The sequence below is a fragment of the Hemiscyllium ocellatum genome, chromosome 42 (assembly GCF_020745735.1).
Source record: "Hemiscyllium ocellatum isolate sHemOce1 chromosome 42, sHemOce1.pat.X.cur, whole genome shotgun sequence".
Taxonomy (NCBI): Eukaryota; Metazoa; Chordata; class Chondrichthyes; order Orectolobiformes; family Hemiscylliidae; genus Hemiscyllium; species Hemiscyllium ocellatum.
This window is the reverse complement of record NC_083442.1, coordinates 12,145,932-12,173,489: the sequence shown is the minus strand read 5'-3', so window position 1 is coordinate 12,173,489 and position 27,558 is coordinate 12,145,932. Positions and strand designations below refer to the sequence as shown.

The following is a 27,558-nucleotide window of genomic DNA, read 5'->3' as shown; positions in this document are numbered from 1 at the left end:
ACATAAAATTTCCACAGCATGTCTAATGTTTAGAGAGAAGATAATCACATTATAAATGGATAGATGATTCATACCTTGACATGCCCTGCCATCCACAGTTGGCGTGAAGCCCATGTCACATTCACAACGGTAACCCCCTGGTGTATTTAAGCAATGGCCATTCTCACAAAAGTTCACATTTTCAGCACATTCGTCAATGTCTGTTACAAAAGATGAAAAATTCAACATACTGAGAACACTAAAACTCTTTATTATGTATAAAAATTTAAGGGTGCATTTTATTCTGACCAGAATGGAGAGAACACAAAGGAGCATATACAGAGAAGTCCCTTTTCAGAAACATATTTAGAACCAGTTCCAAAGAATCCTTTTGCTCAAATTCCTTTATTCTAACTACAGGCTGCTGGAAATCCATCAGGACTTGGAACTCTACCCCCATGTTTGCACACTGTGGCTAATTCTAGTGTCCTTAATGGTTCTCCAGTTTAGATAGTTTATTCAGCACAGATCATAGACCAAACCTGAAATCTTCATGGTTTGAAAGATTCAGCTATTCACTGTAGGGAACCTGCAGTGAATGGTGATGCTTTCAAATCACAAAGGATTGTATTAATGCAATAATTATCAACCTATTTTTCAAATTGTGCCTCAAAACTCTTTAAGGTCAATAATTCTTTTGAGGATTAAAGCCTTCAATAATGAAGATTATGAAAAGATTCTCGAAAAGATGAATACATTTAAAATTTTAACAGTAATATTAAGAATAAATAACCTATTAAAGTTTATTAAATCTAAATAATAAGCATTGACTTTGTAAAGAAAATAATTAATATTAATGCTAATTTTTATGACAAAGTGAAATCATATCTACTGCAAAATTACTCACTTCTGTCTTTATTGTTGACCTCATTTGTTGGTGAATGCTGACTTTGTGTTTCCTTCCAGATAATCTATAAACTATGACTACTCTACAGTTTGCCAGCCCACCATCTTGTCTTTGCAAATACACTTGGTCCCACAACACATCAAATTCATAATCCTTGTAGTTATCTACATAGTTACCTCCTACTTATTTGTGCAACCTCCTATTGCTCCAGTTACTTCCATGAGCTGAGTTTCCTGCTTTTGCTTCAATAGTGTTTTTAAACCATCTTGAATTATATTCTGGAAGTCCTCCAATTTGCTAATTGTATACTTGTTTAAGTTCCTCCTCAAAATTGTATCTTTAATCATACTTTTGATCACTTTCCTTTAAATTTCCTTTGATCACTTTTGGTTTCAGGTTTGTTATATGAAAGCACTATTTAAATATAAGTTGTAACAGCAAGAACAACATTGGTGGACAAGAAACTTTCATTTGTCTATTTTAATGTTAAATCTTAAGCAAAATGGAAAATATAATCTTGTATACCAACAGATAAACAGATTAATGCCTTGTAGTAATTAAAGTTATGCATGATAATGAATAAAAGAATATTTTTTAAAAAGCATTTGATCCTTGAGCTTACCGGTACAAAACATGCCATCTCCTTTGTAACCCTCTTTACATGTACATCGATATGAGCCATCTGTGTTCATGCATTCAGCAGTGGGGCTGCACTTATGGGTTCCATTCGAACACTCATCCACATCTTTGCAAACAAAATGATAAATAGTTATTGCATTCAGAATAGGTTAACGTTTCCTCCAATCATGTGACAGCATTCAGTCCCATTTTGTCATCCACGTAAAATTAATCATTTGAGAAATCTGATCACATTTGGAATTGAGATCAAGCTATTTAGTTCAGACTGGACGTTTATAATAGTCTAAAGGTAAGGACCAGTACTAATTACAACTCAACATCCTTGCCTAATGTATGAAAGCATTTTGATGCTTCATATTGCTTATTGATACTATTGACGGACAATTGATCCATGATTACAATTACACTGTAATTATAATGACAACACAAAGAAGATCCTATGAGATGTAAGAAGCATGACAACTCAAATGAAGGGAAGACTTCAATACCCGACATTTTAATTATGGTTTAGAATTGAAGCTTAAAAACACTCCTGTGAGAATAACTAGAATTTGGTTTCATATGATCGGAGGCACCACTTGCATCATTCTTTATTCACTGCTAGTAAGGTTGGGAAAATAATTTATAGGTTAGGCCATAACTCTGAATTTTAATTTTACAACATGGCCAATTGTCAAGAAACTGAAAATCTTAAAGTAAATCAACAAGAGCTTGGATTTTATCCTCTATTTATTAAAATTATCTTTAATAAAAGCTTTCTTACCAGTACATTTGATGCCATCTCCTGACCAGCCATCTGCACAGGCACATTTAAAGCTTCCTGGTGTATTGGTACATATAGCAAACTTGTCACAATTATGTGCACTGATCTCACATTCATTAATATCTGTAACAGAGAAAAAAATAATGTTAAAATAAAAGGTTAAAGTAGCGGGTTGTGTTAAAGCCTTCTCAATTCATGGAATGTAATTGTACATGCTGTTTTAGATGATGTTTAACTAAGAAGGTGCTGCATTTGTGAGTTTTCTTTCACTTTTTGAGAAGAGGAACTTAAGGTGAAAACCATTCTTGTTATGACACCTTACCAAATGAACAAGTTGTTACAGCAAGATTTTCATTGTGCTAGTAAATAAGTACCATGAGATTCACAAAATACCCATGATTGTGGCCATACTTTATCAAAATAAGATAGATTACATTTTCAAATGCATGGCAACAAACCAAAAATGATGTAAAGGTAAAATATTGCAAATGCTGGAAATCTGAAATAATAATGTTGGACAAAACTCAACAGAGTTTACAGAGAGAAAACAACAGAGTTGTTTTGGAATGTCTGAATAATATTATAAAATTTTACATTATGTTTGAGAATAAGGTAATTTATTCTGAATCAAGAGTGTTAAACTTGAATAAGGGAAATTATGAAGGCATGAGGTACAAATTAGCTGAGGTAGATTAAAAGCTGTATGAAAATGGATAGCTTTTAAATAACTATTGCATGACTTCACATTCCTTCAAGGTGAAAAAAAAACTCAAAAATGTTCAGTCAACCATTGCTAACAATTTAGGATTGCATGAGATTAAAAATTGCCTGTGAAGTTATTAGGAACCGTAGTAATTTTGAGGACTGGGAGACTTATAGAATACAGCAAAGAAGAACCAAGAAAATAATAAGAAAGGTAGAATAGAATATGAATGTAATCTGGCAAAAAACATAAGAATGGAATATAAAAGCTGGCTAAAACAAAGACAGAATTAGCATAATTTACAATGGGGAATAAAGAAAGGGCAGGGGTACTAATTAATTACTTTACCTGTTTTCATTGATGAGTATACAAGAACTCTCTCAAAAGTAGAGATCCAAGTGGGCAGAGAGAATTGAAGGAGTTGCAGGAAATTAATGTTTGTGACAAGACTGTACTTGAGAAATTAATAGGGCTGAAAGTTGAAGGTCTTCATAGATCAGTGATTATCTTCCAAAAATTCCATTGATTTTAGAATGATTGCTATGGTTTAGAAGGTAGCACATCTCACCCCACCATTTTAGAAGGAAGTGTCCAAAACAAGACACAAAGAATGGTGATGAAGGAGGCATAGAGATGTAAAGTAGATGCACTATCTGTTTTTAAAACAATATTGAGAATAGTAGTTCATATGTTTTAAGCATCTCTATTACTCAAAAGTTTGAAGCAACATATACTGTTTAATTTTACTAAACTTCAGTATCAATAGTTTACTTTTTAGTATGTAAGTTTGCTCGCTGAGCTGGTGGCTTTGTTCTCAGACGTTTCATCACCATGCTAGGTAACATAATCAGTGAGCCTCCAGTGAAGCTTTGGTGTACTCTCCTGCTTGCTATTTACCTGTATTGGCCTATTGTGATGTATGATATCATTTCCGATTCTGTTTCGGAGAGGTTAGGTAATGGGGTCCAAATCTATATATTTGTTAATGGAGTTCCAGTTTGAATGCCACGCATCTAGGAATTCCGATGCATGTCTTTGTTTAGCCTGTCCCAGGATGGATGTATTGTCCCAGTTGAACGGGTGTCCTTCTTCATCTGTGTGTATGGATACTAGTAATAGTTGGTCATGTTTTTTGGTAGCTAGTTGGTGCTCATGTATCTTGGTGGCTAGCTTCCTGCCCGTTGTCCAATGAAATGTTTGTTGCAGTCCTTGCAACGTATTTGGTATATGACCCTCCCTCAGCCCCTCATATCTAATTTCCCAGCACACCAACATACAAGCTACCAAAGGAACTGCATCGCAAACTGAAACACCTGGTGGAAGATGCAACCCACTCTGTCCACTCAATTCAGGAATTCTTTAACTTCATCAAAGACACCAAGGTAGAGGATGACGAGGTCATGGTTTCCCTCTGTGTGACGGCCCTATTCAAATTGATAAACATCACCCTAGCCAACGTAACACTGGCCTCACTGCTAGACGAACCAAGGACACAAACACCTGACAGCACCAACTCCATCAGCAAGGACAGCATACACAAACTAGTAGACCTATGCCTCACAACCCACTTCATGACAGATCTACAAACAAATCAACGGGACATCTATGGGTTCACCAATATCAGGACTTATAGCAGAAGAGTTATGCTGAGGCTAGAATGGAGAGTCCTTCCCACGATGGAGTCCAAGCTTTGGGTCCACTGTGGGGCTAACACGCAATGCAACAAATGAGAAGAAACCCACAAACACATAAACAACATCCTCATCAGTCTAAAATTCACCAAAGAGGTGAACAAAACCAACTCCCCTTCCTAGACATCATAACAGAATGAAAACTCAATGGAGAGCTCTGGATAGCTGCAGACTAGCGTCTGTAGAAAAGCCACACACACTCACCAGATACCCAACTACAGGAATACCAGCTCAACACCCACAAATGGAGCTGCATCAGGACATTATTTAAATGAGCCACAACACACTGCAGCACCCAGGATCTACAAGGAGCTGAGTAGAAACATTTATATAATGTATTCAGGTCCAACAGGTACAGAGAAGCACAATCCACCAATTCCTGCAGACCTAAACAGAAAAACACAACATGCCCAGAGATTCTAGCCACCCTACCATATATCAAAGACATCTCAGAGATGACAACCAGACTACTCCAGCCCCAGGCATCATTGTAGCCCACAGACCTACAACCACACTGAAACAGCTGCTGATGAATTTAAAGGACCCCGTACCAACAATCAGCAGAACGAATGTCATATACAAAATACCCTGCAAGAACTGCAACAAACGGGCAAGAAACTAGCCACCAGGATACATGAGCACCAACTAGCCACCAAAAGACATGATCAACTATCACTGGTATCCATACATACAGACGAAGAAGGTTATCAGGTTGACTGGTACAAGACGTTCATCCTGGGACAGGCTACACAAAGACATGCAAGGGAAACCCTATTGGCCTGGCAATCAAACTGGAACTCTATTAACAAACATATTGATTTAGACCCCATTTATCAATCTCTCAGAAACAGAATTGGAAACGATATCACCCACCAGAACAAACCGAGACAGACAAATAGCAAGCGGGACAGAACACACCAACGCTTCACTAGAGGCTCACTGGCGATGTTAATTAGCATTATGATAAAATGTCTGAGAACAAATCCACCAGCTCAATGAGCAAACTTACAACCTTATCCACATCCTGCGCTACGAATCTTCTCCAAAATCTCAAGTTTACTTTATGTTTGTTCCTCCCTTGTTATATAGTTATCCACTTACCTCATGCCAGCTGATATTACTGGACAAGTCAGATGCCAGACTGAAATCTGGCTTGTTAGATAATATTTTGTTTCATTTTGGTTTTAATGAGCTGATCAAGCAAACAATGTTGCAGATTTGATTTTAATAACAAAAAGGCATGTGTATTAAGCAGGAGTAAAAAAGAATGAAACCAGGCTACTGACTCATAACACAAATGCAAAAAAATTCAAAATCATGGTAAAATACACTCCCATTAATCCCCTACAAACCTCCTTCACAGATCCCCAAAACACCCCTGTACAGTACCCAAACATACCCATACCAGAAAACAAAGTCTCTTTCTCTAACACCTCAGTAGACTGAATTTAAATGTAATTTCAACTCCAGTCTGGAAGTTCAGATAGCCTTTTCCAGAAGCAATCATACACCTGCCAGCTTCAAACAGCCCCATTGAGCCCCATTCATGTCTGGGACTGTCACTAAACTCCTTTTCTCAAGTAACCTTACTTTTACATTTTCTCCCTTTCTCAGAAGCACTTCTCCATCTATCTTTATCTAAAGGCTTCTGCAAAAACTGAAAAAGCCTTTATCAAGGTCTGGGAATTTTTAAAAAAAACTCAAGCTTGATAATCTTGTTTGGTAGTAGACCTCTCCCAACATATACAAAGCCCCCTTTACTACTGAAACTAACTCCCTCAGGTTGTTTTAAAAAGAAATTGCCATTGTTACAGTAATACCTATGCTAATCATTAAACTCTCCAGAACCCTGGAAAAATCTATATGTCACTAATGCTAAATTCTAAAATGTAAACATAAAAATAAATGATATTAAAAAAAATCACATTCTAAATAAGCAGAAATGTGGACAGCCATGAAGCCATGAGATGACAATAGTAATGAGCTGAAAACACTTAATTGCTTAAGGACGTAACACAGGATGGAGCTTCAGTGCAGAATGGTATTTCAACAATGCAAAAGGAGAGTTATTTATTTGGGAAGCTTCAAAGTACAGATGCTGGAATTTGTCAGAGAAACATTAACATTTTAATTAATATTTTCAGCATTCAGCATTAAATTTTAAAGTGGCAAGGCACAGAGTGTGGCTTTGCACTGATAAGTAGCAATGAACAACAGATATTTCTGCATGATTAAGGAGACTAAAGTGGGTCCGTATCCTCCCTGATACAAATGTGGGCATCATCTTCTTCCAAAATAAGGGATGATGTTTGCAAACATTTTCAAAGAAAGGAGATCAAAGAATAAAAACTTATCAGTTCAGCCAACTGCAGTCAACTCACTGCAAATTCAAAGCACATGCATGTGCAACTAAAAGCAGGCTTACTTTAAAAGTTCAGACAATAAGAAATGCTACTTTTCTCATGAATTTAATATTATAAGAAATCAATTTACACAGAAAATACATTCCAATTTAAATCACTCATTCAACTAATACTCTACCAGTTTTGTCTTTTCAATTGAAATCTAAGTGTAACTATCGAATACAGCTTGAAGCAATGCCTGAGAACTAACCAAATGAGGGAACATATGATGGATATATTAATTAAGTTAACTGGATTTGAAATGATTTTATAAGTCTGGGAAGATGCTAATTAGTGGGGGTGAGTTTTATGGAGTGTGGTTAACAGAAATAAAACTCCCACATAAAAATGTGGACTTAACTAACATTAAATTCCTTTTCTTCTTGTATGAACTTGGATAGGATGCAGAAATGTGTGCTGTTTCACTGTGTGCAGTCTTACAGCAATCTATGGAGATATCTTGCGAAAATTATTTTTTTTAAATATTGCTAATACATCTCTTATGTTCACTCAAAGCATGGGGAGGTGCTTGTAGAAGTGTCAGAGATGTGAAAGGATTTGCAAGGAATTTTATCCAGAAATAGTGAACCTGACTATATTTTGACAAGCTTTTAGAAAATTTTCATTTTCCTTTCCTACTGCAGCTGTGTAAGCTAATAATTTTGTATAATCATTTTGAAATCTTTAATGTAAACTCATAAGAATAATTATCTACATAGTCAATATAAATTGTACTTCTAACAAACTCTTGTGATATATTGGTTCTGTTCAAATATTAAAGCAAATAATTGAATATTTGTTTTTAAATACTGGAGAGGGAAATTAATAAAACAATGTTAAAGTACATCATTTGGAGTCATTTTAAAATGTTTGTAATTGTTTCAAAATGCAACCTAGACTTTGTTAAATCCTTATTACCTCTAACATTGCCTTTCTGTAAAGATAAGTAATTAGATCTGGGTCAATAAATTACATTAGGAATGTAACATTATCCTGTAATAACGCCCTATTAGCAATAGAGTTGTAATTTGTTGTGAATTTAATCTGATAATATTTTGAATTTAAACAACCCATCAGAGATGCATACTGTGGTATAGCAAGATAGGTTACACTGTGCTACATGAAGTATATAGTATAACGCAATTGTTCCTCTAGTCATCAATGCTACCATGATCTTTGGGTCAACAAAGATCAACAGAAGCAACTTTTAGAATACCACATTGAAGTAAAAGTGTATTTTTATCAGCTGTTCAAACAAAGGCTTGTGTTATGAAGTTGAAATCATGTATGGTCACTTTAAGATAGAATGTGTTTTTCTGAATTTGAAGTCCAGCCACAGTAGCCAGCTAAAGGTTGGGCTGTTCCAAATGTAACAATTGGCTGTTAAATAGAACCTGAGTTTTGGTTGTTGTTTTGACAACAATTTGAATTTAACCAATTAATTTAAATTATGCCCAGGATACAGAAGCCAATGGAATTTAAATTTTATTGTTTTTACACCTGTAAACTAACTAAATTATAAACATTTAATGTGTCATGGGGAGTATATAAACCTGGTATTTGAACATTAGAAGGAGAGCAACTACCATTGAACAGTGAGCAACTGCTGGAGAGCTAACTGCCCATCTAACATCTTGCTCTCAAAGACATTAGAAAACACTTTCTATCAAAGGTACCTTTTCAGTGAAACATACTTGCAGTAAAAAAGAAAGATGATAACACAAGGAGATCAGCAGCTGAAAGAGTGAAAACACCAAAGAAGACAGAGACTGTGTGGTCTTGAGTTTAAGTTAATGTAATGTTTAATAAGTGTGTTATTGAAACAGCATATTGTTTTATAGAGTTGGGGTCAGATAGTAAATAGTTAAGAAAAGAAGGGCTTGGATTTGTGAATAGTTTTTGTTTAGTGTTTGCAATCAGAGTTAGAAAACATAAATTATTTTTCTTTAAATAGTGGAATTTAGGAATTCTCTGTCACTCACATTTTAACAGATTATGAAGTGAGGCAAGCTTTTCTGGGTGTGTGGTTTTAATTAACAGAGGGATTTGACCTCCGTGTCGTAACACTTGGTTTCAAATTTGTGGGCGGCACGGTGGCACAGTGGTTAGCACTGCTGCCTCACAGTGCCTGAGACCTGGGTTCAATTCCCGACTCAGGCGACTGACTGTGTGGAGTTTGCACGTTCTCCCCGGGTGCTCCGGTTTCCTCCCACAGTCCAAAGATGTGCGGGTCAGGTGAATTGGCCATGCTAAATTGCCCGTAGTGTTAGGTAAGGGGTAAATGTAGGGGTATGGGTGGGTTGCGCTTCGGCGGGTCAGTGTGGACTTGTTGGGCCGAAGGGCCTGTTTCCACACTGTAAGTCTAGTCTAAAAAAATTAGTTAAATACTTAGTTCTGTACATTGCTTCTTTAAAACTAGTTTTAAGTTGGACTCAGTAATGTCGTGGTAAATGTTGGAACTTAACATTGCAAATTTAACTGGGCATGCTTCATGCAGTTATTTATCTTATATTGAGATAACATGTTCTTACTGAATAATTTAGTAATCATTAGGGTTAGTCATTGGTTTAATAGAAACTATTGCCAACAGTAAAATGCAAAATGCATATTTTTAGTAAGTTACTGTCAGAAGTGCCATTCAATGAACACTCAAAATGTAAGGTCTTCACTTACCTGTGAAGATACATCATCAAACATGCATTGTATTAAAGGTTTGTGTTTCTTGTTAATTATCATAAAGCAGACACTACATACCAACCTAATACTCCAGAAGTACATCTAATAACACCTTTTCAAATATAGAAAAAAAGACAAATGCCAGACAGGATTTGTTTAGAGATCAGTTTAAAGTTTCTTGTTAATTTACTGTATTATCCAGTTACCATTCATTAGAAATAGGTACATTATCAGCTGACGTCAATTCATCAACGTCCAGAGTATTTTTACATCTACAGTTTTAATATTTTCAAAACTGTAATATAACAAATCGCAATGAAGAGGAATCAGCTATTCATTTTTGGAGAGAGTTTTCTTCTCTTTACATGTACTATTAGTTAGGTTATGTTACAGAGAATTATTTTTCATAGAAATCCTTTAACTTGAAATGTCAAAAAAAAAGACAAGCCACCAAACCTTGCATCTTAGATTTCTTCAGGACAGATGCAAAAAGGGATTTGCATTTAAAGGGATCAACAATTTTCACAATGAAGAAAAGGGTTGGTATAATGAGGGTGATTACTCAATGCATCACAATGGAGAATTCACTAGGGAACAATTGCTCCATCACATTTATGTTTAACTCAAAAAGGCAATTCTTGGACTTTTTTTTTCTTCTGCAGAGAACCAGTCTCTGCACATCAAGCCAAGTAGCTTCTAGCTGGTGTAAGCAAGCAATTTTGAAATCTTGACTGATAATCTTAAATTGATTGTTGGTCTAATCCTTGCACTTTCAAGATTGTTCAGTAATTAACCACAGAATTAAATCTAATATAAGACATTAAGCTCTGTGTTTTGCACAGGTAACTTGAATATCGTCAGTACTCTGCTTAATGCCAACAGCCAAAATGACATGCCATTTGATACACTCCAGCAGTCATCGGTAAATACAACCTACATATGTGGCATTGGACTAGCACTGAAATCATTTGTCACATCTGTCATTTGTGTGGTAAGCTGATCTTTTTAGCTTGATGGCAGCATCCTCCTATTCCTCAAGCATGGTAACAACGTTCACTTACTGATCCAGTGATCGCTATGTATACTCATAAATGGGACTAAGACCTAAGCTTCCAACTTTTGGATCTGAGAAGTGTCATTCTACCTCAAAGTTGCATGGGAAGGCTCAAAACCAGATGGTGCCCAATTTGTCATTTCATTAACCATGAAGCGATTTGGGAAACAGCAATATGTAATATTCATTATTCAACTAGAGGGCTTTTCTCTTTTAACTCCTGGCATATCTCAGTATTTGACCAATGAGCCATATCCACTTTGTTAAACATTTGTTAAGCTGCAAGAAATTTGAAAGCATGTTCCTATTTGGGGAGAGCATAAGGCCATTTATGGCTATCTTTTTGAAAACTGCACTGACAAATGCAGGGTCTAGACAGTTCTGACTTGGCATGATTAGCATAGCCAGTCAAAATAACAGACCCCACAACTATAGTCAGGCCCAGAAAAGACTGAAGAGGTTAAATTCAGCACAGTAATTTAGAATTACTTACTCTGAAGAAACGTCACTGGACCTGAAGTGTTAATTCTGCTTTCTCTCCACAAATATTGCCAGACCTGCTGAGTTTTTCCAGTACTTTCTATTTTTGTTTTAGAACTACCTTGGCTTAGTTAGGCAATACAATTCACCAATGTGGGAAAGCACAGTGTGCTTGATAAGGTATTACTGAGAAGCCAAGTTGGACTGATTTAACCAAGCTACTTTGATATTAACCATCACATGATATCGATTCATATCCAGCCTCATCTTTTCGAATATCATGGTCCATCTTTGAAGAGCTTTGAAAAGCTTACATTCAAGAAATTTAAGTATCGGTCATTAAGTATGTTATGAACTAATATTGCATGCTTTATGTTATATGGTACTACTGTTTGCTAAATAGTATTTTGAACAAATAGAGGAACAGAAAGACGAACAGAAGAGGGCCATCTGGCTCATTGTGTTTTCTCTGCTACTCTATGAGATCATGGCTGCTTTGGTAATCCTCAAATCCACTTTCCTTCCTTTTCCTAATAACATTTGATTCCCTTACTGATTAAAAATCTCAATGTGAACCTTTAAAATACGCAACAATTCATCCTCTTTAATAAAGAATTCCACAGATGCACTACCCTCCAAGAGGAGAAATTCTTTCTCACTTCATTTGTTCATTTTGGCCTCTCCCTTCCTTTTTACACATTTATAGATGTTCTTACTATTATCTTTTTATTTCATAGTTTACCTTCAAAGTTCATTGTCTCTCTCTCTATATTTTTTCGTAACCTTTTGCTCATTTTTTAAACTTTTCCAAACCTCTGCCTTATGTATAATGTTTTTCACATTTTCTGCTTTTAATGTGATACTCTCCTTAACTTTCTTTACTAAACATGCTTGGATTATCCCCTTCCAAGAATCCTTCCTCATTGGGATACATCTTTCTTGTGAATAATGAACTAATTTCTTAATCATCTATCATTGTTTCTCAACCATCTTTCCAGTTAAACTCCTTTCCCAACCCACTCTAACCAACTCTGCCCTCATTCTACTATTATGGTCAGTATTTCCTAGGGGATCTTTAACTCATGATCACTTACGAACCTGCCTCATTACACATTACCGGATCCAAAATAGCCCAATTTCTTCTTATCATGGAATGTCTACAGTGTGGAAACAGGTTATTTGACCCAACAAGTCCATAACGACCCTCGGAAGAGTAACCCACCCAGACCCATTCCCCCTACTCTATTACTCTACATTTATCCCGGACTAATTCACCTAACCTACACATGCTTGAATACTATGGGCAATTTAACACAACTAATTCACCTAACCTGCGCATCTTTGGATTGTGGGTGGAAACTTGAGCACCCAGAGGAAACCCATATTAGCATGGAAAGAATGTTGGAACTCTACACAGACAGTTGAGCGCTATGAGGCAGCAGTGCTAATCACTGAGCCACCATGCTGCTCTTGTTCGAGGAAACTGTTCTGAATACACTCTATTAATTCTTTCTCATGGTCAGCTCTGCCAATTTAATCTTCCTGGCCTACATGGTTAATGTACTTTTGTTTTTACATGCCGTCATAATCTCTTGATTTATTCTATGTCTGAGAGCACAGCTATTGTTAGTGGGTGGAGGAGACTATTTCTTGAAATGCAATCTTTCCCTTATTATTTCTTTCCTACATCAATATGGGTTCAACACCTTCTGATCCAAGATCATTCATTGCTATCATGCCTATTCATCCTATACCACAACATGTTCCCTCTGGACTGTCCTTTTGAAAAAGTTACATGACCCTGAATATTTAGTTCTTTGCTTTGCTAGTTATTACAGATACATGGTTATAAGGGTATCAGATCATACCCATTAACCTCCATTTGTGTTTTAATTCATTTATTTTGATCTAAATACTCCTTGCATTTAAACAGCATTAATTTTGCCTTTTTACCATTCTCTCCCCCAACCCCCACCATTTTTAAATGTTTGTACACCCTGTCCTTTCCTGTCTTACTCTGGGTCTCATTACCTAAGTAGCTGCCCTGCAATTCTGCCATATCCTTTGCTTTGCAAGTCTCTCTATCCCCTTTGCCCCTACTTCAATTTAGTTTAAAGCCCTCTCTATTGTCCTTATTATTAGATTAATCTGAATGTTGGTGTCATCACAGTTCAAGTGAAGCCCATTCCACCAGCACACCAATTCAAGTGTTTGGAACCTCCAAGGGGCTTCATGGTCCCACAGCTTGAGGGAATATGCCTCAGATGAATGCTTGAAACTCCAAAGCACACAAGGCTATGGATCAGTGCTGGAAAATGGGATTAGATAATTAGTTAGAATATATAGGTGCTTGATGACCTGAACAGACACAATGGGCCAAAGGGCATCTTTCTGTACTTCAAAACTCTAGAACTACAGAACTAGAACTGTAGCTTTCAGTTTAACGCTAACTACAAAATAAATAAAGTTTGCACAAAATAAAAAATGAGAGATTTTCTGACTAAACCATGCACACACACAGCCCTAAGAACACAAAACTAGTTATTGCACAGAAGGAGGCCATACACTCATAGTTCATGTATGAACTTACTACATGAGCAAATTAGCTGATCTCATTACCCTCCATTTCCCCACAACCCAGAAATATTTTTCTCTTCAGGTGGTTTTCCAATTTCCTTTTAGAAGGCATGACTGCATCTATTCTACCATGCTCTCAAAATTTCAGATTTCTCATTTCAGGTCCTAAACACTCACCTATTTGAAGTGTTTTTCATTATGTTATGAAGGTGTGGGTGGACTGTACCTTCCAGAAAGTTAACAGCTAGCAGAACTACCTGACATCACCAAGTATTCTCAACAAGATACAATGTAACCTTTTGGTCCAGCAGTTGTCTGGAGACAAAAACAAATGCGAATGCGGCCAATTTCATTAGACACCCCCCCCGCCTGCGCACCCCCCCCCCCCCAAAAGACTCCAATCAAGTTTGAATTTAGTATATTGACAACATTTAAAGCCAATGACACAATCCAATGGAGATATAAAACTGGGGAAAATTGAACACTTGGGGGAGAACTGCCAAAATACGAACAGATGTAGGCTGCTAGTCAGAACTCTCTGAGAGTACTTGTCTAGAGAAGGAGTTTGCACAGAGAAAAACATCAACACCGACCTGGAGAGCAAATCTAAATAAGAAGATATAAAGAGAAGATTCAACAGCTGGCTGGTTTTGAAATTCAAATTTTTCAGTAAATCATAATCGGTGGTTTTATCAGACTAATATTATAGAACAGAAAGTAAAAGGTTAGAGGAAGGAGTTGTAAATTGCTGTTAGTTAATCATTCTCTGTTACACTTTAAGAAATAAACTTGTTAATTTTTACTTTAAATAGTTCTTGGCCTCTCAAAATTTCACAGATTACTGCATGGCATAAATCTTTTCTGTGTTGCTGGTGTAAATTAAGCAGGGGGGGTTTACCCGTGTCATAGCAAATATGCAATGCACCGTTGTCAATTATCTTACACTCAGGACTTCTGGTTCCAATCTTTCTGTCAACAGAAGAACAGGAATAGACCATTCAGCCTATCAAGTCTGCTCTGTTACTTAATAGGATAATGCATTTTGAACACTTTAATATCTTTTACAATCCCGATAACCATTTATGCAACTTATAATCAAAGGTTTATCAGCTTCTACTTTAAATAGACTCAAAGTCTGATCTTCAACAGCCATGTGGGGTACAGAATTCCTATGATTCTCAACCCTCTGAGTGAAAAAAGGTCCTCACCTCAGTCCTTAATGGTATTTTCCTTATTTTTAAAACATGCTTTCCTGGTTCTATACTCCTCTCAATGACAGAAAACATCTTATCTGCACCTATGCTGTCTAACCCCTTTGAATATTTTTGGGTTTCAATGAGATCACCTGCTTAATTTACACCAGCAACACAGAAAAGATTTATGCCATGCAGTAATCTGTGAAACTTCAAGAGGCTAAGAACTATTTAAAGTAAAAATTTACAACTTTATTTCTTAAAGTATAATAGAGAATAATTGACTAACAACTATTTACAACACCTTCTTTTAACCTATCTATTACTTTCCCTTCTATAATACTAGTCTGATAAAACCACCCATTATGATTTACTGAAAGATTCTTCAAAACTCTAAAGAATGCAGGCTCAGTTTGCCTAATTTCTCTTTATTGCACAGTCCCACCATCCTGCAAACATGTCTGGTGAATCATCACTGCACTCTCTCTATGGCAATAATATATTTTCTGAGATAAGACCTAAACTGCACACAGTACTCTAGATGTGGTCTAAGCAAGTTCCTGGACAAGTGAAGCAAGACTTCACTACTCCTGTCCTTGAATAATTTTGTGATAATTAGAAATCAATGGAAATAATTCTCCTTGTGTATTCTGGCAACACGCCTCAATAATTTGGCATATCTCTATGAAATCTCCTCTCCATCTCTTTAGGGAATGTTAGATGACTAGAGAATTTGAGATCTTGGTCAAGAAGAAGAAAGAAGCCCATGTCAGGTAGAGACAGTAGAGATCGAGTGAATTCCTAGAAGAGTATAAAGGCAGAGTATAAAGATTTTATACTTAAGCGGGAAAGCAGTAGGGCAAAAAGTGACCATAAAACAGTTTTGACAAATAAAGAGAATCCAAAGGGATTCTACAAATTCATTAAGGACAAAGGGGTAACTAGTGAGAGAATATGGCCTTTAAAGATCAGCAAGGCTGCCTAATGTAGAACTGCAAGAGATGGGAGAGATACTAAATGAGTATTTTGCATCAGTGTTTACTGAGAAGGCATACATAGAATGTGGGGAAATAAATAGTGACATCTTGAAAAATGTCCATATTACAGAGGAGGTGGTACTAGACGTCTTAAAATACATAAAGGGGAATAAACCCCTGAGACCTGATCTAGTGTACTCTAGAACGCTGTGGGAAGCGAAAGAAGTGATTGCTGAGCCCCTTGCTGAAATATTTGTTTCATTGATAGTCACAGGTGAGGTGCCTGAAAACTGGAGATTGGCTAACATGGTGCTATTATTTAAGGAAGGTGGCAAGAAAAAGCCAGGGAACTACAGACCGGTGAGCCTGACATTGGTGGTGGGCAAGTTGTTGGAGGGAATCCTGAGGGACAGGATTTACATTTGGAAAGGCAAGGACTGATTAGGAATATTCAACATGGCTTTGTCTGTGGGAAATGATGTCTCACGAACTTGATTGAGCTTTTAAAAGAAGTACCAAAAAGGATTGATGAGGGCAGGGCGGTGGACATGATCTATATGGACTTCAGCAAGGCGTTCGACAAAGTTCTTCATGGTAGACTGGGTAGCAAGGTTAGATCACCCAGAATGAGGGAGAACTAGCTATCTGGATATTTAATGGTTTGAAGGTAGAAGACAAGATAATGGTGGTGGAGGGTTGTTTTGCAAACTGGAGGCCTGTGACTTGCATGTGCCACAAGGATTGGTGCTATGTCTACTGCCTTTTGTCATTTATATAAATGATTTGGATGTGAACATAGAAGGTATGGTTAGTAAGTATGCACATGACACCAAAATTGGAGGTCTGGTGGACAGCAAAGAAGATTACCTCTGATTACAACTGGATCTTGATCAGATGGGCCAATGGGCCAAGGTGTGGCAGATGGAGTTTAATTTAGATAAATGGGAGGTGCTGCATTTTGGAAAGGCAAATCAGGGCAAGAATTATACACTTAATACCAAGGTCCTGGAGTGTTGCTGAACAAAGAGACCTTGGAGTGCAGGTTCATTGTTCCTTGTAAGTGGAGTCCCAGATAGATAGGATAGTGAAGAAGGTATTTGGTATGCTTGCCTTTATTGGTCAGAACATTGAGTGTAGGAATTGGAAAGTCATGTTGCAGCTGTGCAGAACATTGGTTCAGCCACTTTTGGAATATTGTGTGCTGTTCTCATCTCCCTCCTATAGGGAGGATATTATGAAACTTGAAAGGGTTCAGAAAAGATTTACGAGGGTGTTGCCAGGGGTCGAGTATTTCAGTATAGGGAGAGGCTGAATAGGCTGGGGCTATTTTCTCTGCAGCAGTTTATAAAAGCATACATAAGGGGCATACATTGGTTAAATAGGCAAGGTCTTTTCTTCGGGGTGGGAGAGTTCAAAGCTAAAGGTTTAAGGTGAGAGGGGAAAGACATAATATGGACCTAAGGGGAAACTTTTTCACACAGCCAGTGGTGCATGTATAGAATGAGCTGTCAGAGGAAGTGGCGGAGTTTGGTACCATTCCAACAGTTAAAAGGCATCTGGATGGGAATATGAATAGGAAGTGGTTAGAGGGATATGGGTCAAATACTGGCAAATGGAACTAGATTTATATAGGATATCTGGTCAACATGGACAAGTTGGACTTATTGGTCTGCTTATGTGGTGTATATTTCTGTGACTCTATGATTCGAAGTTTTTTAAAGAAAGGCTTCTGTAATCTCTAGTTTTTCATTCTTGGAATTATTTTCATAAATATTTTTAGCATCCTCTCTTAAGCATTCACATCCTTCCTAATAAAGTGCCAAGAATTGGACACAATATTCCAGCAGTTGAGTTCCTCACTCCTGAAAGGAGTATTGCTTTTTATTCCATACATAAACATAATTGTTGGTTCATTATACTTTTTCTTCAGTCTCCTGATCTTGACATCATCTGCTAATGTTTCTCTATTTGATAATGTTTTCAATATGCAGTTGGAGTTGATCCATATTACAAATAATTCCAACATTGCACTAAGTCTCAGTCAATTAATCATTCTTGACCCTTTACTATAATTATGTAACTATGAATTTTAGTTGTTGTCTACTCTATGTCTGTTATGCTTTTAAATAATCAACGCAGAATAGAGTGTAGACTATTTCACCATTGAATAAGTAGATGTTAGAATACAAAGACATCAGTCCTTGACAGATTGAATTTGGAATTACTTAGCGTGGTATGTCTAAATTAAGAGTAGCTGCCTGACAAAGGAGCAGCACTCTGAAAGTTTGTATTTCCAAATAAACCTGTCGGTCTTTATCCACCCCAGTCCAACACTGGCACCTCTAAATCATAAGAGTGTGTTGGTTCTTGGGTACCAGCTCTGTATTGCTAGATCACACTGGCCACCTTAATAAAAATGTTATTCTGTCATATAGCACTGACCAAAAATAACTGGAACTTATCTTAAACTTTATTCAGATTTTATGGCTTTACAGTGAACTATATTTAGCACTACTTCAGAAGTTTCAATTCACAAAATATTGAGAGTGAAATTTGACTTGGGCAGAGATATAATGCATTGTATCTGCCATTTGTTTCATGCCCCATTTTCAGAATCACTGACTTAGATGCACAAAATATCAATGGAGTGCACAGCTGGCAGCAGACACAATAACAGTCCATCCTAGTCAAATTTCACCCTCGTCTCCTTTAGGCAATGGAAATATTTGATATACCATATTGTAGTTTCTTGGACAGACTGTAGACTTACAGATTACTTTACTACTGCAAACTGTTGTAAGTATTTTATTCTACATCAAATGACAATATGAAGAAATTATATTCAAGTCAGGTTTTGATTTTTTTGTGAATATTACTCTATATTTTTGCCAGTTTACTCTAGGTCATGTATAATCTTTACTTCAAGGGAAGCCTTTCCCTGAGTCTTTCCATTGCTGCTATGAACCAGTAATGAGAAGGTACAAGACCATCTGGGATGATTCGCCTTCATGATTATTACATTGTCTGTGAAGAAGCACCTATATAAAGGTTTTTATTAACATAAAGCTAATAGTAACTCATTGAAACAAATGTGTTAATATAGTCAGTATATGGAAAATTTGAAGCCCTGGACTCTTTTCAGTTTCATTCTGTTGTGATTGGAAACTTAGTAGTATGAGGATAGACACTCAGGCATAATATGGAGATTCAATGTACTTTCCCAATTTAGCACCTGCTAGGTTACATTTTTAAACTCTTCCAGCATATATCCACCATAATTATAGCCACCACAGTCATAGAGATGTACAGCATGGAAACAGACTCTTCGGTCCAACCCGTCCATGCTGACCAGATATCCCAACCAATCTAGTCCCACCTGTCAGCACCGGATCCATATCCCTCTAAACCCTTCCTATTCATATACTCATCCAAATGTTTCCTAAATGTACCAGCCTCCACCACTTCCTCTGGCAGCTTATTCCATACATGTACCACCCTCTGTGTGAAAAAGTTGCCCCATTGGTCTCTTTTAAATCTTTGCCTTCTCACCCTAAACCTATGCCCTCTAGTTCTGGACTCCCTGACCCCATGGAAAAGACTTTGTCTATTTACCCTATCCATGCCCCTCATAATTCTGTAAACCCCTATGACGTCACCCCCTCAGCCTCCGATGCTCCAGGGAAAACTGCCCAAGTCAAATAAAAGAAGGGATGAGGAACCAGGTGAAGGTGGCAGAAGAATGGAAATTGGAATTAAACATTAATTTTTCTATGTCAAAAACAGAAATTGCTGAATAATTCCAACACACTAGCAGCATATGTGGAGAAAAAACAGAGTCAACGTTCCAGGTCGAGTCACTCCCCCTCCCCCAGAACTTCCTCTGAGGAAGGGTCATTCGACCTGAAACTCCAAATCCGATTTCTCTACACAGACGCCGTCACACCTGCCAAGCTCATCCAGCAACCTCTATTTCTGTCTCTGATTTATAGCATCTGCAGTTCTTTCAGCCTTTATTAATTTTTCCAATTCTCAATGAAAGCATGAAGCAGTATTGATGACATCACTGATGTATCAGAGAAAGAGTTATTGGTGGGGCCTGAGTAGGACTGGACCAGGGGATATTCTACATACCCCACAAAGAGACTAGTTTGGCTGTACCCATAAATACACTTTGACTTGGAGAAAATGACATAAGTCAAAGGAGAAGCTGTCCAAAGTGAGAACAAGCTCAACCAGGGGAGCAATAGGAAATGGGTACTGCCCATGCCTTTTGAAGAAAGAAGCTGGTAGCCTTTAGACTCTCCTGATGGAATATGGATGTGTAGTGGAATTGCACATTCACAGTGAAGGCTAAAAAAACTGGGAATTGTAGATCTGACCCAAATGTCAGAAGAATCACAAATGTAGGTGGGAAGAGAGTGAATAAGGATGGAAAAAAATTAAGTTAAGATAAAAGAGACATAAATTCAATGCGAAAGGAACTAAGGCAACTGATGTTATACCAGCCTTTCTCGATGGAGAGATCAAGTCCTAATGAAGGTTGAATATTGGAAGTGGGAGAAAGGGTCTGTGAAGTGGGGACAGGATTATTGTCCAAAGAAGCAGTCATGAAGGTGAAGATGATGGGAAAAAAAACTGTTCAACATCATTTCATGCCAAATTTTATTAGATGGGGTGCAAATTGATAAAACTAAGTCCTTTGCTGAGTGTATATCATTCAGTATCAGAGGGGAAGGTCACTGGTTATTATGAATATATGTCCGGGATGGGGATTAGAAGGAATGGAGTTGGACGCGAATTAAACAATTCAAATAAAAATAAAACATTGTTGAAATCAGAAATTAAAAACAAGTGCTGAAGAAACTCAACAGGACCAGCAGCATCTGTGGACAGACGAAAGCAATTAGCCTTCTGAGTCCAGGATGACTTCTTTAGAACCAAACGCAGTTCGTCTTGTGAAAGTGCACAAGGGTGCACACATTCTTTTACAATGTGGACATACAAAACAAACAAATAAAGGGAATAACACACTTTGGAAAAATAAGAAAATAAAAATATGTTATGAAGTATGGTTTCTAATGTAATGGGGGAGCAGAGAGTTCTCAAAGTATAAATAATGAGAACATGAAGTGAAAACTACAGGGAAAGAAAGGTTATAAAAACACAAGTGGACTTCATATTTTTTAAAAGAAAACCCCCAAAGAACAACAGATGCTGGAATTCAGAAACAAAATCAGAAATTGTTGAAAAAAACTCAGGAGGTCCTGAGTTAACGTTTAGGCCCAATGATCTGAAGAAGGGTGTGGACCTGAAAAGTTCTGAAGAAGTATCATTAGACCCAAAATGTTAACTCTATTTTCTCTCCACAGATGCTGCCAGACCTGCTGAATATTTCCAGCAAATTCTATTTTGGTTCATAATTTTATATATAGAGACACTGAAAACAAAGCTGCGGAAGTGATATCGATTTTCAATGGACTTGGTTTAATGTCAGTGGGAATATTATACCATGATGAGAACTTTGAAGACTTGCTTGAAAAACAGAACTTCCTGTGGGAATGAAGCATGTTAAGGAAATATGAACACAGCTTTTCAGAACTGACAGTTTTGATAAGGTAGATACTGAAAAAATGTTTTTAATAGTTTGACTTACAAGGAGTCATCGACGAGGAATTATTGAAAGAAGAACGAACAAGGAAGTTAGAACTGGTTATGTGTAGATCACTGTTGTAACCTAGAATGTATTCCATCATGTGGTGTATCAAGACAAAGAAACTGCTCTGTACTGTCCCTTCTGAAAGCAGACAGGTGAGTATCACAGGCAAAAGTCCCAATGCTATTGACCAAGAAATTGAATGTCCTGTGATCAAGATGCATTCTGTCTGAAGTCAAGAGTGCGATTGTGCAGATGGATATTCTCCCCGTGTCTGCATGGGTTTCCTTCAGTGCTCTGGTTTTCTCCCACAATCTCAAGATGTGCAACTTAGGTGAATTGCCCATGCTAAATTGCCCATAGTGTTTAGGGATGTGTAGATCTGGGGTAAATGTAGAGTAGTAGGGAATGGATCTGGGTGGGTTACTCTTTGGAGGGTCAGTGTGGACTTGTTGGGCTGAAGGGTCTATTTCCACACTGTAGGGATTCTATGATTCTGGACAAACAAATGAGCAGCCCAGGAACAGTATCAGTAGCCTCTGTAAACGTAGCTTCAAACTCGACTCAGAGATTCACAAAGTGATAATGCGAGCCAGCACTATACCACGACATTCATTGACCAGGTCACGGCCCTGATAAAATGCTACAACGAAAGGTTCCCAAGAATTAGGCTAGAGCCAAAGCTTCAGTGGCCATTGCTAAAGAGAAGAATCAGAAAATAGCCACAACATATACACTGTAATGGTTTTCCCTCCTGGAAATGTGAAGTGCTAGCACAGGAGAAGAATTTGGCTGTCCTGTGAGACAGTGACCAATCTTCTTTCTGAATGGTGACCTGGTCCCTAAGTCCATTGTCATGCTGTACCTGTCATACTGAAAGCCACTACAGCCACTGACGACTTCAATGCTCTGCTGCTGACCTTTGTGGAATATCCCAGTCAGATTTACATACTGTTGAGATGCCTTCCCACAGTGTGTTGACTTCATCAACTTCTAAATAGGTGTAGCTAATTTCCAAAGTAAGTTTCCAGCAATCTTACAGTGTTGTGGATCGGACATATCAAGGCACCAACAAAGAATTCAGACTACTTCACCACCAGCAGGGAGTACGATTCAGTAAGCAAGCAGAAGGTTTGCATCCACATGAACAATTTATTGCACAGCTTTCCAGGATGTTGCCATGATAATTCTATATCCTTCAAGTCAAGACTACCTCAGCTATTCTACCCTATACTCTCATTACATGGACGGATTCTGGTCACCAATGTCCACCCTGTGAAAACAGAGCTTCATACTCCATTTGGGATCCACAGACAAAACTTCAACTCAGTGATATTGACAGCCAGTGTTACACCAGGACTTTCACTAACTAGGTCATGGCCATGCTAAAATGCAAATTCCGAAGTCTTGACTATTCTGGTGGAGCTCTTGAATACTCATCTGCTAAACTATCCCGGATACCCTTTGCATGCTGTATGCTGCATCTAAGGACAGTGGTTCCTGAAGAGGAGGAGGATGAGGGAGTGCTCACATTTTTGGAAGATGAGGAAGAAGGCAAAGTAAGATGAGGAGAAAAGAAAGAAAGTGGATGAGAAGAGTAAGGGGAATCAAGGCCAAGAAGACTGAAACGTGGGTGGGGAAAGCAGTCTTGCTTCATGGCACACCAGGAAATGTGATGGAAGAGTCCATGCAGGACGAGATTGTCAAAAGAGACTTCCTGATTTAATAGTAATTCAGCTGAGAGATCCCTGAGTAGATGACTGAACGCATCTCTGACACAGGATAAAGCTTCAGCCGCTACAGAATGGCAATCAAGCCAATATAATTCCCAATACATTTGGCACATTTAGAAGGTCTACCTACAGCAGTATTCACAGCCTTGGTGAGAATCTGATGACATCTGCATATATCATAATTCACAGTTCATGTTAATAGTGTATAAAACATTACATAAATCCATTTCATTATTTTAAAATTCTTATCTATTAAAATGTTCCAGACAGCACTGTGATCTACTCAGCCTTCTAACAGATACAGTACCCTGCAAGTACAGGTATTCCCATGCAGTGGTCACCCTGCTCGTGTCTCTATTTATGGCAGTGGGGACCATGGCAGCCAGCCTTGCTATCCAGGGATTCTTTGGGGCCTGTCCTGTGACTGCACTGCTATATCTCGTCAGAGGAATTTACCACTGATTAGTCTCAATTGCAGATACTCCCCCTGACAAAGAAGTCAAAGGAGCAGAGGAAGGTGACAAAGTATTTCTGTTCAGATATGAAATTCTATTAAACCAATCAGTGACATTTCTGAATATCTTTTCCAAATTGGCTACAAAGAAAATAAATGCTCACTGTACGTTATACAGAGAGATGTTTGTATGTTCTGATTGTGGGTGGGGAGAAAACAACTAGTATATCTGGAAACTTGCAGAAACACATAACCAAATCAGAAGCGCATTATCACAACATTCGAGGATATGGGACAAGTGCAGGAAATTGGAATCAGTGCACTTTTAGTGGTAGTTATGTAGACTCAATGGAGTGAAGGGCATTTTCTGCATTGCATGTATCTATGAATCTACACTGGAACAGGTTAAAAATTCCACTTTGCAGATAATCAATCAGCACTGATGAATAGTTTACTCAATATTGTATCACGATATTCTAATAACACAATGCTCACCCTTGAACCATACTTGTAGATAAACATGATTTCAATGCCATGTGGCTGAGTACTACCTTGTGAAATAGTTATAGGTGCATGGAATTTTCATCAAATGAGAGTTGTTCAAATGGATGTTAGGAGAATCTAACAAAGATCAAAGGGTAGCTTAGTCATACCACAAAAGTCAAATTTGTAGATGACACTAAAACAGGTGGAAAAGTTGCAAAGAAATAATAAGAAATTTACAAATGGAAAAGGATAGTTTAGGTGAATGGGTCATAATTTGTCAAATGAAGTTTAATGTGGATAAGTGTGAGGTTATCAATTTTAGAAAGAGGGTTAGAAAGGCAACTTATCATCTGAACAGAGAGAAACTTCATAGCTCTTTGATGCAGAGGGATTAGTGCCCTTGTGCATGGATTTTATAAAATGAGTATGTAGGTACAGCAGGTAATAAGGAAGGCAAATGGAATTTTGGCATAAATTGCTAAAGGAATAGAGCATAGAAGTAGGGAAGTGTTGCTGCAACTGTACAAGACATTAGTGAGACTGTACCTTAAGTATTGCCTACAATTTTGCTCCTCTCACTTGAGGAGACATGTAGTCGTATTGTAGGCAGTTCAGGAGAGATTTACTAGATTGATTCCAGAGAAGATGGATTTGTATGAGCAGTTTAAGCCGATATTCTCTGCCGTTTAAAAGAATGATAACGCTAATTGAAGTATATTAGATGCTAAAGGGGAATGACAAAGCAGATGTAGAAAGGATATTTCCTCACATGAAGCAATCTAGAATGAGAGGTCACACTTTTAGGATAAGGGGTAGCAGATTTAAAACAGGGACAAGGAGAAATACCTTCTATGAAAGGGTCATGAATTTGTGAAATTCATTATCCTAGAATATGGCGAATGCTGGGACATTTTGAGAATTTAAGGAGGAAATTGATGGAGTTTTTACTAGTAATTGGTTGAAAGCTTATAGAGAGTGGGCAAGAAAGTGGAATTGAGGCTAAGATGAGAGCAGTCATGATCATAAAAAAGGCAGAGCAGGCTGGAGGGGGTGAACTGCCTACTCCTGCTCCTAGTTCTTATGTTTTGGAAATGTGTTTGTATGTTGATTGAAGTTTGCCATGTACTAAGCCAATTTTGCTCAATTTTTAATGGTTTAAAACAGGAAGAGCAGTATATTATCATTTAATGCAAAATAAAGCAATTCAAAGTTTGTGAGAAGATTTGTAGCTCGGGTGCTCGTTGTTGTGGTTCTGTTCGCCGAGCTGGGAGTTTTTCTTGCAGATGTTTCATCCCCTTTCTAGGTGACATCTTCAGTGCTTGGGAGCCTCCTGTGAAGCGCTTCTGTGCTGATTCCTCCAGCATTTATACTGGTTTGAATCTGCCGCTTCCGGTTGTCAGTAGCTGTCCGCTGCAGTGGCCGGTATATAGGGTCTATGTCGATGTGTCTGTTGATCGAATTCGTGGATGAGTGCCATGCTTCTAGGAATTCCCTGGCTGTTCTCTGTTTGGCCTGTCCTATAATGGTGGTGTTGTCCCAATCAAATTCATGTTGTTTGTCATCTGAGTGTATGGCTACTAAGGATAGCTGGTCGTGTTGTTTCGTGGCCAGAAACCAACGTGGTTTACAAAATCCCATGCAAGGACTGCACAAAACACTACATAGGACAAACAGGAAGACAGCTAACAACCCGCATCCATGAACACCAACTGGCCACGAAACGACACGAACAGCTATCCCTAGTAGCCATACACTCAGATGACAAACAACATGAATTCGATTGGGACAACACCACCATTATAGGACAGGCCAAACAGAGAACAGCCAGGGAATTCCTAGAAGCATGGCACTCATCCACGAATTCGATCAACAGACACATCGACATAGACCCTATATACCGGCCACTGCAGCGGACAGCTACTGACAACCGGAAGCGGCAGATTCAAACCAGTATAAAAGCTGGAGGAATCAGCACAGAAGCGCTTCACAGGAGGCTCCCAAGCACTGAAGATGTCACCTAGAAAGGGGACGAAACGTCTGCAAGAAAATCTCCCAGCTCGGCGAACAGAACCACAACAAAATAAAGCAGTTGCTGGAAATCTGAAACAAACACAGAAAATGCTGCAGAAACTCAGCAGGTCTTACTGGGCTCAAAACATGAATTCAGTTTCTCTCTCCACAGATGCTGTCAGACTTGCTGAGTTTCTCCAGCATTCTCTGTGTTTGTTTGTGGTAGACTATCATTTACATTTAATTTTATATAATTTCAATAGGCTTGTTTTTAAGATGCAGATTTACATAGTTCACCAGAGGTGTCTCAGGTTATTCATTTCATATTTTATGGAAACCAGTTCGAGGCAACAATCAAAAATAATGAACATGGTAGCGACAACTGTGTTAATGATACTCCCACTCTTTACAGGAAACTGAGGGGCCAACTTTGTCTTGAAGCACAGAAAGAGATTAACAGAAATCGAATGAGGTCATGTTTACTCAGCATAGTTTGGGAAACAAAGTAAGTATTTAAGAAATTTTCATCATTGTAATTAAGAAAGCATTGAATGCCTTCTCTAAGCTACTAGGAATATAAACCATGATCTGTGTTTAATTGATTAATATATGGGAAATACTTACATTCTCATAATTGCTTTATTGTTTTCATTGAAACAAAACAACTTAAATTTAAAGGCTAAATGCCAAAAACTTCCTAAACCAGAAACAAAGTGCAGACATGAAGTCCGTGTATGAAATGCTTATTGAATGAGTCACTCAAGTTTATTATTGTGCTATACTTACAATTAAATAAACACAGCATGCAATAAAAATGTAGCAAGAGTAAGATTTGAAATAAAGTCTGCATTTAATTTTCTCTTAGAAACTATCTGGGACTTGAACAATCTATAAACACTCAGAAGTTATTTGATTGCATATTTTGTTTACTGCTTAAATGTCAATGTGCTTGGGTGAAATAAACTGTGTACACAACTTTAAAGTTTGAATGACTATACGTTAGTTAGTGCTTGTCAAATTGTTCGAGAGAACATGGTCTCAAATAAATTAATTGATTCCTTGCTCCCTGTGAGGTATTGTGCTGCTTAATGAATGACAGGGGAGGCAATGGCACAGTGGTAATGTCATTGGACTGAAATGCAAAATCCCAGGCTAATGCTCTGGGGACATGAGTTTGAACT

The 27,558-nt window shown here is 37.7% G+C and overlaps 1 protein-coding gene across 1 annotated transcript in view; it reads right to left on the bottom strand.

Moving 5' to 3' along the window:
* Positions 1-27,558, bottom strand: part of LOC132834735 (fibrillin-1-like) — a 589,699-nt gene that overhangs the window by 112,516 nt on the left and 449,625 nt on the right. Inside the window, exons 32-34 of the mRNA XM_060853700.1 lie at positions 2,289-2,411; positions 1,509-1,631; positions 75-200 (exon numbers count right to left, since the gene is read on the bottom strand). Of these exons, the coding sequence (XP_060709683.1) occupies positions 75-200; positions 1,509-1,631; positions 2,289-2,411 (372 nt within the window). The remainder of the gene's footprint in view (positions 1-74; positions 201-1,508; positions 1,632-2,288; positions 2,412-27,558) is intronic.